We start from the raw sequence: 15,299 nt of genomic DNA, 5'->3' as shown, positions 1-15,299 counted from the left end.
AGAGTCCACACCTCCTGCCGCAGTGCCAAACCGGCTGGATTTCGTTTGTGTTTTTCACGAGCTGTTTTCATCCACACACAAAGCTCCAAAAGACTGATAGAGCCAGACAGGATTGTCAGCAGGAAATTATAAGCAGCTCAGGGGGTGCATCTCTAATGAGCAATAGAAAAAACAAAGCCAAGCCAAAACTTCAGCCCAAGCCGAAGGGATTAACTTAACCCGGAGGAAGGACTTTTAGGAGCCAGTGGTTCTAGGCTGTGGGAAAACCACCACTTTAGACACAAATGTAGGGTATCTTTGAGTTGAGGGAATCGCCCCAGGCCCCACTAACCTAGTTTGAGGTTTCCAGAGAATCTTCTAGCACCTGTTCTGGAATTCCCTAATTTGGGAGAAGTGTGGAAAGAGGGAAGAGAATCGGGAAAAACACCACCGATGGCTCAAAACATACGAATGCATTTACTTTCGGCCTCACTTATCGAACACTTGATGTGACAGGCACCGGGCAAAGCTTTCCATTCATTTCGTCATCTCGTTTAACCCTCCCAACAGGTCCACGAGGTGTGACTGTTCAGATGGTAAACTGAGGCTCAGAGAGGTTAACTCGCTGGTCCGAGGTCACACAGCGGCTTAGTGGTGGGACCCAGGCCCTCGTACTTTCCCGAACGGTGTCGTGGTTGTTGAGAAGATCATGTCCGGTGAGGAAGCCCGGCGGCCGGGCTTCATTACCCCAGAGTGAGCGAGGTTCCTGGGCGGGGGGTGTAGGGTGCACCGAAGGGCCAGACAGGATTTTACAAAAGTACCTTTAATGCGTTTAAGACTGGTGCCACCTGCCCTCGCTCGAGCCCCAGCTCCGGCGGCCTCGGGGGGCCGTGGCCGGTCAGCCGGGCGTCCCGCCCCCCTCCGCCTGCAGCGCCGGTCACCCCCTCATTTCTTCTTGGTCTTCACCAGTCCCTTCTGCACCAGGCTGCGGTACAGCTCCTGGATGTAGGTGTAGACGCACTTGGAGTCGGGCACCGCCAGCCGCACCATGTCGTCCACCTCCAGCAGCTGGGCACAGTCGGCCAGTTTCCTGAGGGGCAGGGGTGGGGGGTGGTGAGGAGCAGAGCCAAAGCCGAAGGATGTGGGGGGCAGGGGGAAAGGGGGGCAGCCCAGCAAGGATGAAACCCACAGAACTGTGTGTGTTGGAGCCGGGAGGTCGTCTCGGCCGGCCGTCCTGTTGTACAGACGAGATCACCGAGGCCCTCGCGGTCCACACTCAAACGCAGCTTGGCCTGATTCCAAAGCCCCTGTCTTCAGTGCACTGTGCATGCCCGTGTGGGAGGACCCCTGGTTTCCAGTTCTGCCTTAACCCGCCCCTTCCACGTGCTGGCACACCTGTCGTCCGGGAGGCCAGGCCCCTCGGTAAGAGTTTAGAGCATGGAACCCCAGTCCTAGCCAGAGCGCAGCTCGCATCATCTGCACCATCGCAGTCTCCATATTCATGCAGTCTTTACGTGTTTCCTGAGGACCTACTATGTGCCGGGCACTCGCGTGGGGAATTCAGCACCGTGCAAAACCCAGACTCCCTCACTCGTGTCACTCACTGACAGTCTTGTGGCAGAAGACAGGCAGTAATCAAACATGCCACAGCGTGTCAGATGGTGAGAGGTGCTACGGAGAAATAAGGCAGGGAAGGGAGATAGGGTATATCCCTATGTTAGGGGGTGTTTTTTTTTAATAGGGTGCTCAGGGAAGGCTTCTTAGAGTAAATCATGGGCGTGTCTGAGGGAAGAGGATTCCAGGCAGAGGAAACAGCATGTGCAAAGGCCCTGAGGCAGGAGTGCTTCGAGTGTTTGAGGGACTGCATGGAGTTTAGCAGCAAGTCCTCTTTTTCTAACTTCCCGGCTGCTCTTCGGGGCCACGTGCTGCTGGCTTTGCTGAAGCCAATAATCGGAGCAAACCACTGTTGGGGCCTTGGTACCACATGCCATGTACTTTATCGGGGCTTCCCAGGGAGTGGTCTCATGTACTCCCCGCCTCCATCCTCAACCAGCAGAAGAGGAGCTGGAGACTCAGAGCGCTTGGGGGATTTCCTCAAGGTCACAGTGATGCAGCTGGAATTCAACCCTAAGCCTGTCCCTGGCACCCTTGCCCTGCAGCTGGGTGCGGGTCCCAGCCTGCCAACCTGCCATGGGTGCCGACCGTAGGCGAATCTGGGGGCCCGACAGAAATCTGGTGCCTCATGGGGCTCACAACGGCTGGGCTGAAACCCAAGCTGGACTGGCCTGAGAGTCAGGAGGGAGGCACAGACTGGAAGATTTCCTGGAATGGGCTATGCTCCCTGCCGCCCAATGCGGTCGTGTCAGCTCTGGGGTGTGGGTCAGGGTGCTGGTCCCCTACACGGGAGAAGCTTCATTCCTGCAGGGCCTGGGGGGTGGGGCCGGGCTCCTTGGGCAGCACAGCTGATGGAGCCCTTTGGGGGCCGGGGCACTGCTGTTCCCCCTCATCCCAGGATTCCGTGGTGATCAGGTGAGTTCTCGAACGGGGCAGTGGGAGGCGATGGCTGTGGCAGGGGCCCCCTTACTTTGCACGCCTCATCACACCAAACCCAAAGAAAATCGAAGTCAGCCACCCAGAGTCACAGCGCTGAGAAGGAAGGGGCAGGATTCGAGCTCGGCAGGTCGACCTCTGCATCCTCCAGCCCCGCGCATCCCCACCAACATCCTTCCTTTTTTGCTCCTGCCCGATGCTTCTTGGCAGCTCGGCATCATCACCTGATGGTTCAGTTTGCCTGCCTGCAGCTCTGGCTTGGAACCACGGCCAGGCAGCAGCAGGAGGAGGACAATGACCTGTGTCCTGCAGGCCGGGGACACGTGGTTCCTGATGTTCACTCAGAGCTCTCAGTCTCAACTGGGGGGTTCACCCCCATGTCATGGCCCTGCCACTGCCCTCCTGTATGAACTAGGATGTCGAGTGACCCCACTACTGCTACCCACACTGTAAGACTGCTGACAGGATAGAATGAGAGGGGACCCAAGGAAAGCGCTCAGCATGACACCCAGCACCTAACCACCCTCAAGTCATGGGGCTTCTCATCATCATGACAGGTGCTTCTGAGCCCAGAGCAGGACGGGGTGCTCCTGACCTCCTCGGCTTCCCACCCCAGGGCACTCACTCCATCCCCTGGCAGGAAAAGGTGAACCTGAAAGGGATCTTCTGGAATATCAAGGCTGATGGTTTTCCAATTGCATCCTTGGTGCCTGAGGGTCCCATACATATGCCTCAGGGAACATCCTGGGAAGGGTGTTGGGTGCTGAGCTAGTGTGCTCCAGGAGCCCCTCCCGACCTAGAAAGGTCCCCCCTTGAGTGACGACATTGATAGACCATGAAATCGAAGACATAAGCAAGCTGATAGTGGAAAATGGTGAGGTTAACGGATTAGAAGTCCCCACGGAGCAAAAAATGTCTTGCAGTGATGGTGTTAAACCAAGTGAGTTAGAAGGGTGAGGGGTGGGGACAGGTAGAGAGCAGAATGTCTGAGACCAAGATTTTGCACATGGTATAGTTATTGGCAGAAACTCATAACCATGAGCAGGTGGCTGAGGAGAAGAGGGACGAGCTCAAATAACCAAGAAGCCAGAGGGTTCTAATGATTCATGTTAACGGGTCACGTGGTCCAATGTCATCCAGGCTGTGGACAACTATCGTTTGGGTTAGGACATGTTTTGGGCCTTCTGTGCCCATTTGATTACATACGCGTTACAGCCATGAACGTCAAGCTCTATGAATGAGATTGTGTTTGAAGCAATATCTAAATTTCATAAGGAAAGTGTTATTTAGTTAAAGGAAAGTTTAAAAAAATACAAAGTCCCCATTTAATCCGTTTTATGTGTTGGGCATTCACTTAATATTTTGTGTGAGAAACCTGCTGGAAAAGAAAGAACCCATTTGAAAAGCACAGCTCAGGGGCGCCCGGATGGCTCAGTTGTTTAAGTGTCCAACTCTTGATCTCGGCTCTGGCCATGAACTCACGGCTTATGAGATAGAGCCCCACGTAGGGCTCTGTGCTGACAGCACGGAGCCTGCTTGGGATTCTCTCTCTCCCTCTCTCTCTGCCCCTCCCCTGCTGGCGTTCTTTCTCTTTCTCTCAAAATAAATAGGGGCGCCTGGGTGGCTCAGTCAGTTAAGCGTCCGACTTCGGCTCAGGTCACGATCTCACGGTTCGGGGGGTTCGAGCCCCATGTCGGGCTCTGTGCTGACAGCTCAGAGCCTGGAGCCTGTTTCAGATTCTGTGTCTCCCTCTCTCTAACCCTCCCCTGTTCACGCTCTGTCTCTGTCTCAAAAATAAATAAATGTTAAAAAAAAATTAAAAATAAAGAAATAAATAAACTTTAAAAATATATTAAAAAGAGAAAGAAAGAAAGAAAGAAAGAAAGAAAGAAAGAAAGAAAGAAGAAAGAAAGAAAGAAAGAAAGAAAAGCACAGTTTGGCCTCACTCTTCCCATTTTGCCCACAGGGGACACACAGGCCCAGAGTTGGGAACGTTGCTGCCTTAGGGCTTCCCGGCAGGTTGGTGGCCAGGTCTGGACTCGATGAGAGGGCTCAGCGTTCCAGACCAAGGTGTTTGCTAATGTCCCTTGTGACCTATTTCCTGTCCCAGGGCTTTGGGGGTGCCTTCATGTCTACTCCGGGGCCTCAGAGTTGCCCTCACTGACGACATCCTCTGCAGAGTCTATTGCCGCCAGGTGGCTCCGAATCATAATCATCATAAAAAGTGTGATGTCATTCATCACAATAAAGGAACGACAGCTAAGATTTTTTTTTCGCAGGGTTTGCCGTGGGTGAGGCACGGTTATACTTTACTTATTTACCCAGTTCTCACCGTAATCCTGCAACGGAGGAAATGCCGTGCCCATTTTAAAGATCAGAATGTGAAGGCTCAGAGAGGTACAGGAGCCTGTCCAAGGCCACACAGCTAACAAATGGCAGAGTCAGACCGTGGCCCCAAATCTTAGCCACCAGCCTGTCGAAAACAGCAGGCCGGCTTCTCCTCTCTTTCTTACCCTGCCTGCATTTTCTTTCGGGCACCTACCCCCGCCCCCCGGCATTACATTTCACACGGGGTGTGTGTTTATGATCCGTCCCTCCCTTTAGGATGTAGGCCCTGGCAAACAGGGATTTTGCTGAGTTCATCTACTGCTACGCCCTGAAACAGTTCCCGGCCGTCACAAAGTGTCTGCTGGGTTCACGAGCATGTGGCCACGGCCTCCCTCTGACCACCCCACTCCCCAACCCGGGTGAATGCAGCACGCACCTCAGCAGCTCCCGGGCTCCCCCCCCGCCCCCCCGGCACTGCCACGCGTGGCCGCGGCTTACTCAGCGGTAGAGAAGGCCAGGGTGAGGTTGTGTCGGCGCTGTGAGGGCTCCAGGGCAGTGTAGTCGAAGGCATCGGGGAAGAACTTGTGGATGAGGGCGCAGAAGGCCATGCCGCTGCTCCAGCTGGAGGAGAAGTTCTGGATGTCCACGTGCTGCAGGGGAGGGAGCCCAGAGCAGGCCTCGGTGAGCCTGGACGTTGCCTTGGGGCTCGGCCCCGCTCAGACCTGCCGCCCCTGGGAAGGGCCCCCTGCCCCACATCGCCCCTGCTCCGTGCCCACCTCGTAGTTTCTGGTCATGGCCCGGCACCACTCCAAGAGCATGTTCTTGACACTGCCAATGGCTGCCCCCGCTGCCTTCGTGTTTCGAAACAGGGCTGTGGGGCCCGAGGCTGCCCTGCAGGGAAGGGGTGGGAAGGAGAAGGCCAGGCCAAAGACGTGAGACCCCACAGGAGGTCCCCTCAGGGAGGAGCCCCGGACCCAGACATCAGTGCCCCCACCTCGGCCCGGCCTCCCCTCCGCGGTTCCCCGGGGAAAGCCCAGCGCAGCCCGCACCCTACCCTCCGAACTTGTCCACGATGGCTTTGCGGTTCTGTGCGCGGGGCCCCCGGGGCCGGGCAGGGGCCGACACCCTGCGCTCCGGTGCCTTCTCTTTCTTCTTCTCCTGTGAGGGAGGGGGCTCCGTGGGAGTCTGGGGCGCATCGCTGGGTGAAGACTCACTGTGGGGAAGGTTCAGAGAAGTGTGAGAGGGGCTGGGAGCCGCCACTATAGGGTACAGGGCGGGGGCGGGGGCAGGGGGCTGGCCAGGGTGGGAGCTCCCTGCAGCCGCAAGAGAACTAGGAAGCTGAGGTCCCCACTCCCTGAACACATTTTCTCTGTGCCCAGCACAGGGAGGCGGGTCAAGACGAGATGACGGAGTTCGGTGTAACTTTGGGAGCATGTGGTCTGGTGAGATGTGTGGGCGGAACTAAGATAAGTGTGACGTCTGACGGGAGTTTGAATCCTGGCTTTGCCTCTTATTTGATCTTGGGACTATCCTGTCACTTCTCTGAGTCTCAGCATCCTCGTCTGTAAACTGGGGACGAGAAGAACTACCTACCAAGGGGGCTCTAAGGCTTGAGAGCGAGGGGGAGTGGAGAACACCCAGCTCTGCCTGCCGCGTAACTGTCCAAGTGCTCAGAGAACACTGACCCATTACCTTTCCCTACAAAAGCGACGCGGAGGTGAATTTCAGGTCAAAATAAAGGAAGCTTCTTCTAATGGGTTAAGTTACGCGATGGCAAGAAAGCTCTCACTTTATCCAGCACCTGCTGTGTGCCAGGCACTGTGCTAAGGGCTTTATACGTTTTATTTTTATTTTTTGAAGTTTATTTATTTATTTTGAGAGAGATGGAGGCAGGGCCAGAGGGGGAGCGCAGAGCCTGACGCGGGGCTCGAATTCACGAAACTGCGAGACCATGACCTGAGCCTAAACCACAAGTCGGTGCCCCACCAACTGAGCCACCCAGGCGCCCCTATACATTTTCTTTTCAAGTAATCTCTCAGCCCAGCATGGGGCTCGAGCTCATGACCCGGAGATCAAGAGTTGTATGCTCTACCGACGGAGCCAGCTGGGCGCCCCAAGTGCTCTGTACATTGTATGTCACTTAAGCCCCACAGTAATCCTCCGAGGTAGGCACGGTCACGGTGCCCACTTGGCAGAGGAGGAGAAAAGTGACAAAACCAAGGTCACACAGTTGGTAAGTGGCAGAGTCATGGTCTGAACTCAGGCTTTCTGCTCATGCTCTGTGGGTCGTGCTGACGTTAGGGAATGTGCCGAACCACACGACGAGGAGCCCCGTGAAGATCTGTCAAGGACGCCGAGGACGAGGAGGCTTTAGCAGGGGAGTGGGAGCGAGTGGACGAGGCACGCGCCCCCCTCCTTTGCTCCCATTCTCCGGCTCCTTTGGTTTCGTGGGCTCTGCCCTGGGACAGGGGACCGAAAGCCAGGAATCCTGGAGCATCTCAAGTTCAGGCACCAGGGAGACCCAGGCTCGGGGGTAGACTTTGAAAGGAGCGTGTGGTAGAGGGAGTTGGAGCTGGGGCCCCAGACCTTGACATTACCTGGCCGAAGGACTGGTCTCTCCCGAAGCTGCTGCGGTGTCTGGAGCCAACTCACCTGGAGGGAGGGAAAGGGAGGGAGAGAAGCTGGAGGGAGGGAAAGGTGGGGAGAGAAGCTGGAGCTCCCCTGTTGTGTTGTCTGCGCCCCCCTCAGGGGAGCTCCCTGGACTCACTCACCTGGGCTGAGGCCACTGCCCTCCTCCGTGGGGCTCTCGAGCCACTCCTCGGGGGAGCTGGGAATCACTCCTGCTCCTTCCTCCGACTCTCTCTCCACACCCTGGTCCTGCTCTTCCTGGGGACCACCTGACTCCTGGAACGAACACGATCCGTGCGGGCTCATGGGCACACAAGCGCCTGCCCAAGGCTTCGTGAGGACTGCAGAAAGATCTAGAAGGCAGCCTGGGGCCACGGGCCCCACCCCAGGCTCTCGATGTCAGTGGGAAGACTGGACTTTCTCAAAGGAACAACGCGGGGCAGGGCGGGGGCTTGCTTCCTGGGCTGCCGGGGACTCCAGAACACCGTGGGGGCCTCCTGCCTCCCCTCCTTTGCCTGACTCACCGCCTCCTTCACGTCAGCCTCCTGAGGCTCAGCCTCGGCCTCCTCCTCTTCCACGGCAGCCTTCGTCTCCGAGTCCGACCCGGCCTCTGGGGCACCCGCTTTCCCTTGAGCTTCCGCTGCAGGCCCCTCCGGCTTGTCGCTCTCCTCCTGAGAGGCCACTGTGGCCCCCTCCTTCCCATCAGCCTCCTCGGCCCCAGTCTCGGCCTCCCGCTCCCCAGTGGCCTGCTTGGGCTCAGCCTTGGCCTCCTCACTCACGTGGGCTTCCTCCCTAGATTCAGGCTCGGCCTGCTTCTCGTCAGCCTGCTGCTTCTCAGAGGCCGGCGTGGTCTCCTGCCCTTCCTTGGCCTCCTTAGGGTCAAGCTGGGTCTCTTCCTTCCCATCAGCGGTCTCCTGAGGAGCCGCCGTGATCTCTTCCTTCCCGCCGCCCTCCTTGTGAAGTTCTGCCTCCCCTTTGGCTTCCACCTTGACCTCATCCCACCCGTTTGCTTCCCCTTGAAACTCAGCTGACGTGCTGGCCTCGGCCAGTGCTCTTTCCGGAGGCCCCTCTTTGAGGATCTTCTCCGCTGTGGCTTTGGCCTCCTTTTCTGCAGAGGCTCCACCTCCCTGCGTCACCGGGGCCTCTGCGGCTGGGGAGACAGTGGTCCCGTCCTTGGAGGGCTCCCCTTCCTTCTGCTCCATCTCTGGAAAGTGGAGACAAGCAGACCTGGTCGTGCCCCATTGCCATGTGAGGTGAAGGCCCCACGCGCAGAAAGCGCTGGCCCCAGAGTCTGGAGGCCTGCTGTTCAGTCCCGGGTCTCCCAATGCCTGGGCTTGTGACTTGAGCAAGACATGAAGTTTTCTCGCTGTGATAAAGTGAAAGGGTACAGCGCTGTACCCCAAAGGGGTACAGGGCCACGGTGACTTGACATGGGATGGCGCCCCTCTAACAGCCCTCTGCGGGCTGTGGCTTGGGCTCTAGAGAACATTAGATCCTATGATGCCTCTTCAATGAGTTTGCCTCTTTCTGAAGAAGCCAACAAGATGGTTACAATGTGTACAATGTGGTGCGGCGTCGGGGAACACCTGTGGGACAGAGGCTACTCTCCCGTTTTAATGGAGCCCAAAGCAGGCGGGAGTATATAGATAGAATGTGATAGGGCTGTTCTGTTTCCACTGTACTTATGTTTACAGTTCCTTTCTCTTCCTGGCCGGTGATATTGAGTGTCCATTTCCACTAGGGAGATAAGGTTTCTTTTGAAAATACATTTATTGAATTTAAAAATAAGTTAATGCAAAGGAAGGCATTCAGGAAAGGATACAGGTGGTACAGATGTGGCTTAATTCTGGGGGTGGTGTAAAAATGCCCGAAATCTGGGAAAACCTGGGCCAGCTGGTGTCTGGGTCTCTCCCAGCTGCCCCAGCTTTGGCACGGTCCACCTGTGGTTCTCAGAAAAGCTGGGCCTGGACACGGAAGAGTTTGTTTTGGTGAAGAATAGAAACGTACTCTCCCTAACCTCTGCCAGAGACATCTGAGCCTCCGACTGCCAGGGACGAGTCGGGAGAGAGGGACATTATGATACCTCAATGTGAGGTTCCCTATCCAAGTACTGTACCTACTGTAGGATGTACAAAAACAGGTTGGGGGGCAGGGCCACCTCCTTCATCCCCTGCCCTTCTTGGGTGTCTATTTACAAAGAAAACAATCCTCAAATAGTGTTCAGGGCATGACTCAGACGGTAAGAGAAGTAGGCACTCCTGTCACTGGCTAAAAATATTTCCTGCCCTCTGCGATGCCACCATTCTGGGCAACGGTACCCAGGGCACCCGGGCAGTTGGGACAGGGGCAGGAAGACAGGCGGACTGGTGACAAGGCTCTGTTCCTGCCACCCACTCGGGTCTTACTGCCTCCAGTCCGGACCCCTGGGGCCCCTGGATTCGGTGCCCCCACCATTTCTGAGGAAGCCGGCTAGAATTTGCAAAGACGCTCGCACCCCTCCCGCTAGAGCCCCTTCATGGTTGAGCGGCTCCAGCAATGGATTAACTGGAGACTAACCAGCAGGATGGAATGCACATCAGCAGGGAGCCAGGAGGCCGAGAGCTGGCTTGGCCCCCCCATCTCCTGGTCGCTCCCTCTGAGACCTGAACAGACCCTTTCCTTCTCAAGTGCTCAGTTTTCACTGGCAAACATAGGATTCATCTAGATCAGGTTTTCCAAACTGTTCTGCGGAAAACGAGGGCCTCCTGAGACATTAATAGGGGCTGGGATTGGGGGGATGTAGTCTCTGGCTGAGGTTATTCCAGAAACGGCCTACTCTTTACCCTTTTAGAGATACACAACTTCTTTAGCGCATAAGTGGATTCTAGATACCCCATAGTAAGGGAAATCTTAACTTTGGCGTGCCTGGGTGACTCAGTCCGTTACGCAACCGATTTTCTGTTCTTTTTTTTTAAGTAGGCTCCACGCCCAAGGTGGGCCTTGAACTCACAACCCTGAGATCAAGGGTCACATGCTCTACCGACTGAGCCAGCCGGGTAGGTGCCCAGAAGGGAGCGTTCGGCCCACATCAGCTCGTGATGTCCTGACCCAGCCACGAGGGCATTTAGTTGGTGAGACAAGGCAGAGACAACGGAAGGCCAGTAAGATGTCCACAAGCCCCTTTTATACCTCGAAGCGCGGTGGTGCTTGGCGGAGACATAGGGGAGGGCTGCAGCCATCTTTCCCTTTGTCTACATGCCTCACACTGTGGGGGAGGCGGGGGTGGGGAAGGACGGACAGGTGCACACACACACACACACACACACACACACCCCTCCGCCGTCCTGTGTGTTCATCACCTCAGCTTTCCGCCCCGCAGGCTCGTCATAAATAGATAAGGAGTGAAGAGACTCAGGAGGTGAGAAGCCAGGATAGCACCATCCCACCCCAACACTAACGATTCTACAGGAGGTTGACAGCCTGTTCCACCTCACTCATTCCTCGCTCTCGCCCTTTGGAAGTAGGCGTTACTGGCCCCATTTTACAGATCGGGCACTTGAGGCTCACGGAGTTGGAGTCCCTTGAGTAAAGTCACAGGACAATTGAATGGTTCAGCCATATCTAGAATCCAGGTCTCCTGACAACCAGCCTGGCGCTTCCGCCCACAGGGATGCGGCTCCCACCAGCTCCCCAGCCAGGGGCCCAGAGTGAGGGCCACCCCGCTGGCAGGCGAGGGCGGTTGGCTGTGGCTGACGAGTGCAGCTCTCTCTCTACCATGCATGGCGGGTGCTGTCCTCCCTCCCTTCCTCCCTCTCCTCTTCCCTTCCTCCTTCCTCCCCAGGAAGCCTACATTTTGTATCCCTTTCCCTCTCTGGGTTTCTCTCGGCTGACTGGGAGAAAAAGAACCCAGGAGCTTGGCGTCCCAAGCTCCAAATGCTGTAGACGACGCTTTATGGTTCTGTTCATGAGACCCCGAACCCCTGCCTCCCACCCTGTCTTCTGGTGGTCCTGAGGCTGCCACCATCCCCCACACTAGCCAGTGACCCTCCCTTGGAGAAACCAGTCTCAACTGCTTAGAGAGTCTGCCTCCCACCCCAGCTGGCCTGGACTCCCAAGACCCTCTCTGCCCCTGTCCAGTCCTCCCTGTGAATGGCCACCTGTGGGCTGATCTCTAGTTGCCCAACACCTTAGGGCTGGGTCCCTGACCTCTGGCATCAAAAGAGAGCCGACAAAGGGGTGGAGAGGGTTAGCGAAGAGCCTGGATTTCTCCGACTCTGGGGCCCTACGTAGAGGCTCCAGGCCTTGGAAGGTGGGAGAGGGGTTGGGCAGCTGGAGGGGCCACTTAGAAATGGCTGGGGCTTCTCCTACCTGCGTGGCCTCTGCCTGGGGGCTTGGAGCTGTCTCCTTCCTCCAGCTGAGCGACCTCACTCCCCGGCTGCCTTTAGCCCCAGCCAGTGGCCTCCAGCCCCCAGCTCCTGGGTCTGCCCGCCTCCCCCTCCTCCTCCCCCCTCGCACCCCACCCCCACCTCAAGAGCCTTGGGTCCAAGGAGAGCATTGTTTACTGCCCTGTTGGTACAACACTTTCCCTTGGCCTAGGAGGCTCAGATTTCCCGTGAAGATTTGACAGGTGGCACCTTTCAATCACAGCGCGTCTTTCCTGCCCTGACCCCAGGGGCATCCATCCTGTGGCCACCTTTCTTCCCACTGTACTTGCCTGGCCCTGGTCACCCCGCAGACCATCCGCAGGCCCATGTGGAATATGGTCACCAGCCCTCTGGCCTCGCTGGCCCGTCCACAGCCCAGGCCGGGACTCCCCTTTTCCCTCTGCCCCCGCACCCCTACCCCATGTTCCTTTAAATAGTCTTTTACTCTTCTACAGACGGAAACAGCTGCTGAGGGGTGGGCTGCAAGGCGCCTAACGGGACAGCTGCCCACAGTGGGGGTGTCTCAGGGGCTCACACTGCACAGAGGGATGTGGGGGTGGGGGGGAGGGGCGAACAGGTGAGGAGGGATGGACCAAGCTGATGGATCGCTGGGCTTAGAGTCTAGAAAATACAGGACTGAATTCTGTTTTAAGCTGAAGGGACGGGTACACAGGAGGCTCTGAACACATTTTTGTACTGAGTTGGGATTTTGCTCAGAAGAACAGATCGTGCCTTCTCTAACGTGTCCTGTGATGTAAGAGAGGTATACTCTGGGAGAATGTGTGCAGGGCACGCCCCTGTCGCTGTTGAAGCCTGGGATCCCCGCCACCGCCTCCCTCAGCCCCTTCCACTCTGGCCTCTTTTTTGTCCCTCAAATAAGTTCATTCCTTTCCACACTGACGGCTGTCACCTTTTGGCTTCTGCCCTTTGCGAGACTGTTCATCCTTCTCAGCCTGCTCTCACCTCAAATTCTGTTCCCTCGGAGACCCTCCATGGCTTCAGTTCCTCTCCATCACTTCAGTCTGTTTTATTTTCTTCATAATATTTATTGATATCCAAAACTGGGTTATTTATTTCCTTATTATCTGACTCTCACTGGACTGTAGGCTCCATGAAGGCAGGGACTTTATCTCCCATGCTCATGACTGTGTGCCCAGGGTCTAGCAAACTGCCTGGTTTGTATGAGGTGCTCAATAAACATACACTGAATAAATAAATAGGTTAATAGAAGGTCATGGGAGGGGGAGGGGGCAATCCCGTGGGGCTTAGAGGCCACTGTAAGGATGTTGGCTTCTGCTCTCTGATTGGGAGCCAGTGGACCCTTTCAGGTGGCGAAGGACATGATCTAACTTTAGTTGTTGACAAGATGACTCTGGTTGCTGTTTTGAGAATAGACGGAGTCGGGGGGGGGCGGGGGGCATGAGCGGAGATGGGGAAAGCAGTCAGGACATTACTGCAGTAACCCAGGTGCAAGATGGTGGTGGCTTGGACAGGATGGTCAGCGTTGAAGTTGAGGGGAAGTGATGAGGAATGGTGACAGAGGATAACAGCGATCAAGGCTGAGCCCGCTTTGTCTCCAAGCTCATAGAACGGCCATTCTGTTCAAGCCATGGACGGTCTAACTCTCTCGTCTCCTGCTCATCTCAAAGGAGTCCACCTGGGCTGTCTTTGTATTCTGTACACGTCTCATGAGTGGTCAGGGCCCATGTAAGATGCCGGGTGGCAAGTCAGCATCCCTTCCTTTGGGGTTGAGGTCTCAACCAAGAGGACAATACTGTTCCACGGTGAGTCACAAATACACAAGTCCCTTCTGGGAGGCTGGGGGGCTCGGAAGGGGTGGAACACGGTAGAGCGAGAGGCCAGAGGTTCAGCGTGGTGCTGACAGGGGTCAGCAACTGTAGATGATGTGTCTGGGTTCCAAAGATGGTGTATCTGGATTCTGGAAGTTTAGGGCTGTGTAAACTATTTGTTTACGTTTATTTATTTTGAGAGGGGAGCATGTGTTGGGGAGGGGGGCGGCAGAGAGAGAGGGAGACACAAAATCTCAAGCAGGCTCCACAATGTCAGCATAGAGCCTGATGTGGGGCTTGAACTCACAAAACATGAGATCATGATTTGAGCTGAAATCGAGAGTCGGATGCTTAACCAACAGAGCTACCCAAGTGCCCCAATAATACGGAGGGAGTACTCAAGGTTAAATCTTACATAACCATCTGCAATATCAAAGCCAGGAAATGGACACTGGAACAATGGTTTGTATAGTTTTATGACATCTTATATGCTTAGATTTGTATAAACACCTCCACAGTCAGGATGCATAGCCACTCCATCAACACAAAGCTCTCCCTGTGCTATCCCTTTATAGGCACCCCCCCCACACACCAACTCTACCCTGTAACCATTTATCTCTTTGTCTCTATAATTTTGTCACTTTGAGAATATTATTTAAATGGAATCATACAGTACATAACCTTTTGTAACACCTAATAAAAATCCCATCAAGGAAGCAGATAACTCTTGTAAGAACCCATTCCTTTTCCCATGCACTTTCTTAATATTCCATAATATGTTGGCTATAATATCAAAAGCAAAAACCAGCACAACATGTGTCCACTAAAATATGTGTGCAATATTCACAGAAGCATTGTCATAATAGCCCCAAACTGGAAACAACCCCAAAGTCTATCAACAGGTGAATGGATAGATGAATTGTAGCTTATTCATACAAGCATTAGACAGCATTAAAAAAAAGAATAAAAGATAGACACAACATTGAGCTAAAGAAGCCGGGCACAAACCAGAAAATAATGTATAACTCCATTCACATGAAGTTCAAGAGTGGGCAACAGAAGTCAGAATAGGGCATCCGGGTGGCTCAGTTGGTTAAGCATCCGACTCTTGGTTTCAGCTTGGGTCACACTGTCACGATTTGTGGGATCGTGCCCCATGTCTGTCTATGCTGACAGTGCGGAGCCTGCTTGGGATTCCCTCTCTCACTCTCTCTCTCTGCCCCTCCCTCCCTCTCTCTGTCTTTCAAGATAAATAAATAAAACATTAAAAAAAGAAGAAGTTGGAACAGTGGTTAACTTTGGGAGAGGGGTTATTGACTGGGAAGGAACATAAGATACTTTTTTTTTTTAAGAGAGAGAGCAAAAGCGATAGTGAGAGAGAGAGAGAGAGAGAGAGAGAGAGAGAGAGAGAGAACACATTTGGGAGAGGGGCAGAGGGAGAGAGAGAAAGAATCCCATGCAGGTTCCATGCCCAGCCCAGAGCCCCACATGGGGCTCTTTCATGACCATAAGATCATGACCTGAGCTGAAATTAGAAGTGGAATGCTTAATTGACTAAGCCACCCAGGTGCCCCCATAAGATAACTTTTGAAGGTGTTGGAAATATACTGTATTTTGATTT

At 54.9% G+C, this 15,299-nt stretch overlaps 1 protein-coding gene across 1 annotated transcript; it reads right to left on the bottom strand.

Moving 5' to 3' along the window:
* Positions 1-437: 437 nt before the first annotated feature.
* On the bottom strand, positions 438-11,953 carry SMTNL1 (smoothelin like 1). The gene is made up of 8 exons (XM_043581168.1): positions 11,833-11,953; positions 8,010-8,689; positions 7,629-7,761; positions 7,455-7,509; positions 5,912-6,070; positions 5,634-5,748; positions 5,356-5,507; positions 438-1,069 (listed from the first exon to the last, which is right to left on the bottom strand). Exons 2-8 carry the CDS (start codon positions 8,685-8,687, stop codon positions 925-927), a joined length of 1,437 nt encoding a protein of 478 aa, XP_043437103.1. The 5' UTR covers positions 8,688-8,689; positions 11,833-11,953; the 3' UTR covers positions 438-924.
* Between the last annotated feature and the right edge of the window lie 3,346 nt (positions 11,954-15,299).

This window comes from Prionailurus bengalensis, chromosome D1, assembly GCF_016509475.1.
Source record: "Prionailurus bengalensis isolate Pbe53 chromosome D1, Fcat_Pben_1.1_paternal_pri, whole genome shotgun sequence".
Lineage (NCBI taxonomy): Eukaryota > Metazoa > Chordata > Mammalia > Carnivora > Felidae > Prionailurus > Prionailurus bengalensis.
Note: the sequence above shows the minus strand (reverse complement) of the source record. Positions and strands in the feature narration are given on the sequence as shown.

Bases quoted from the DNA above. Each gene is read 5' to 3' on its own strand.
- SMTNL1 (XM_043581168.1), bottom strand. From the start codon at position 8,687: ATGGAGCAGAAGGAAGGGGAGCCCTCCAAGGACGGGACCACTGTCTCC. The intron at 6,071-7,454 runs GTAATGTCAAGG...CCTTCCCCACAG, and splicing joins GAGACCAGTCCTTCGGCCAG to TGAGTCTTCACCCAGCGATG. The intron at 5,508-5,633 runs GTGGGCACGGAG...CCTCCCCTGCAG, and splicing joins CCATGACCAGAAACTACGAG to CACGTGGACATCCAGAACTT.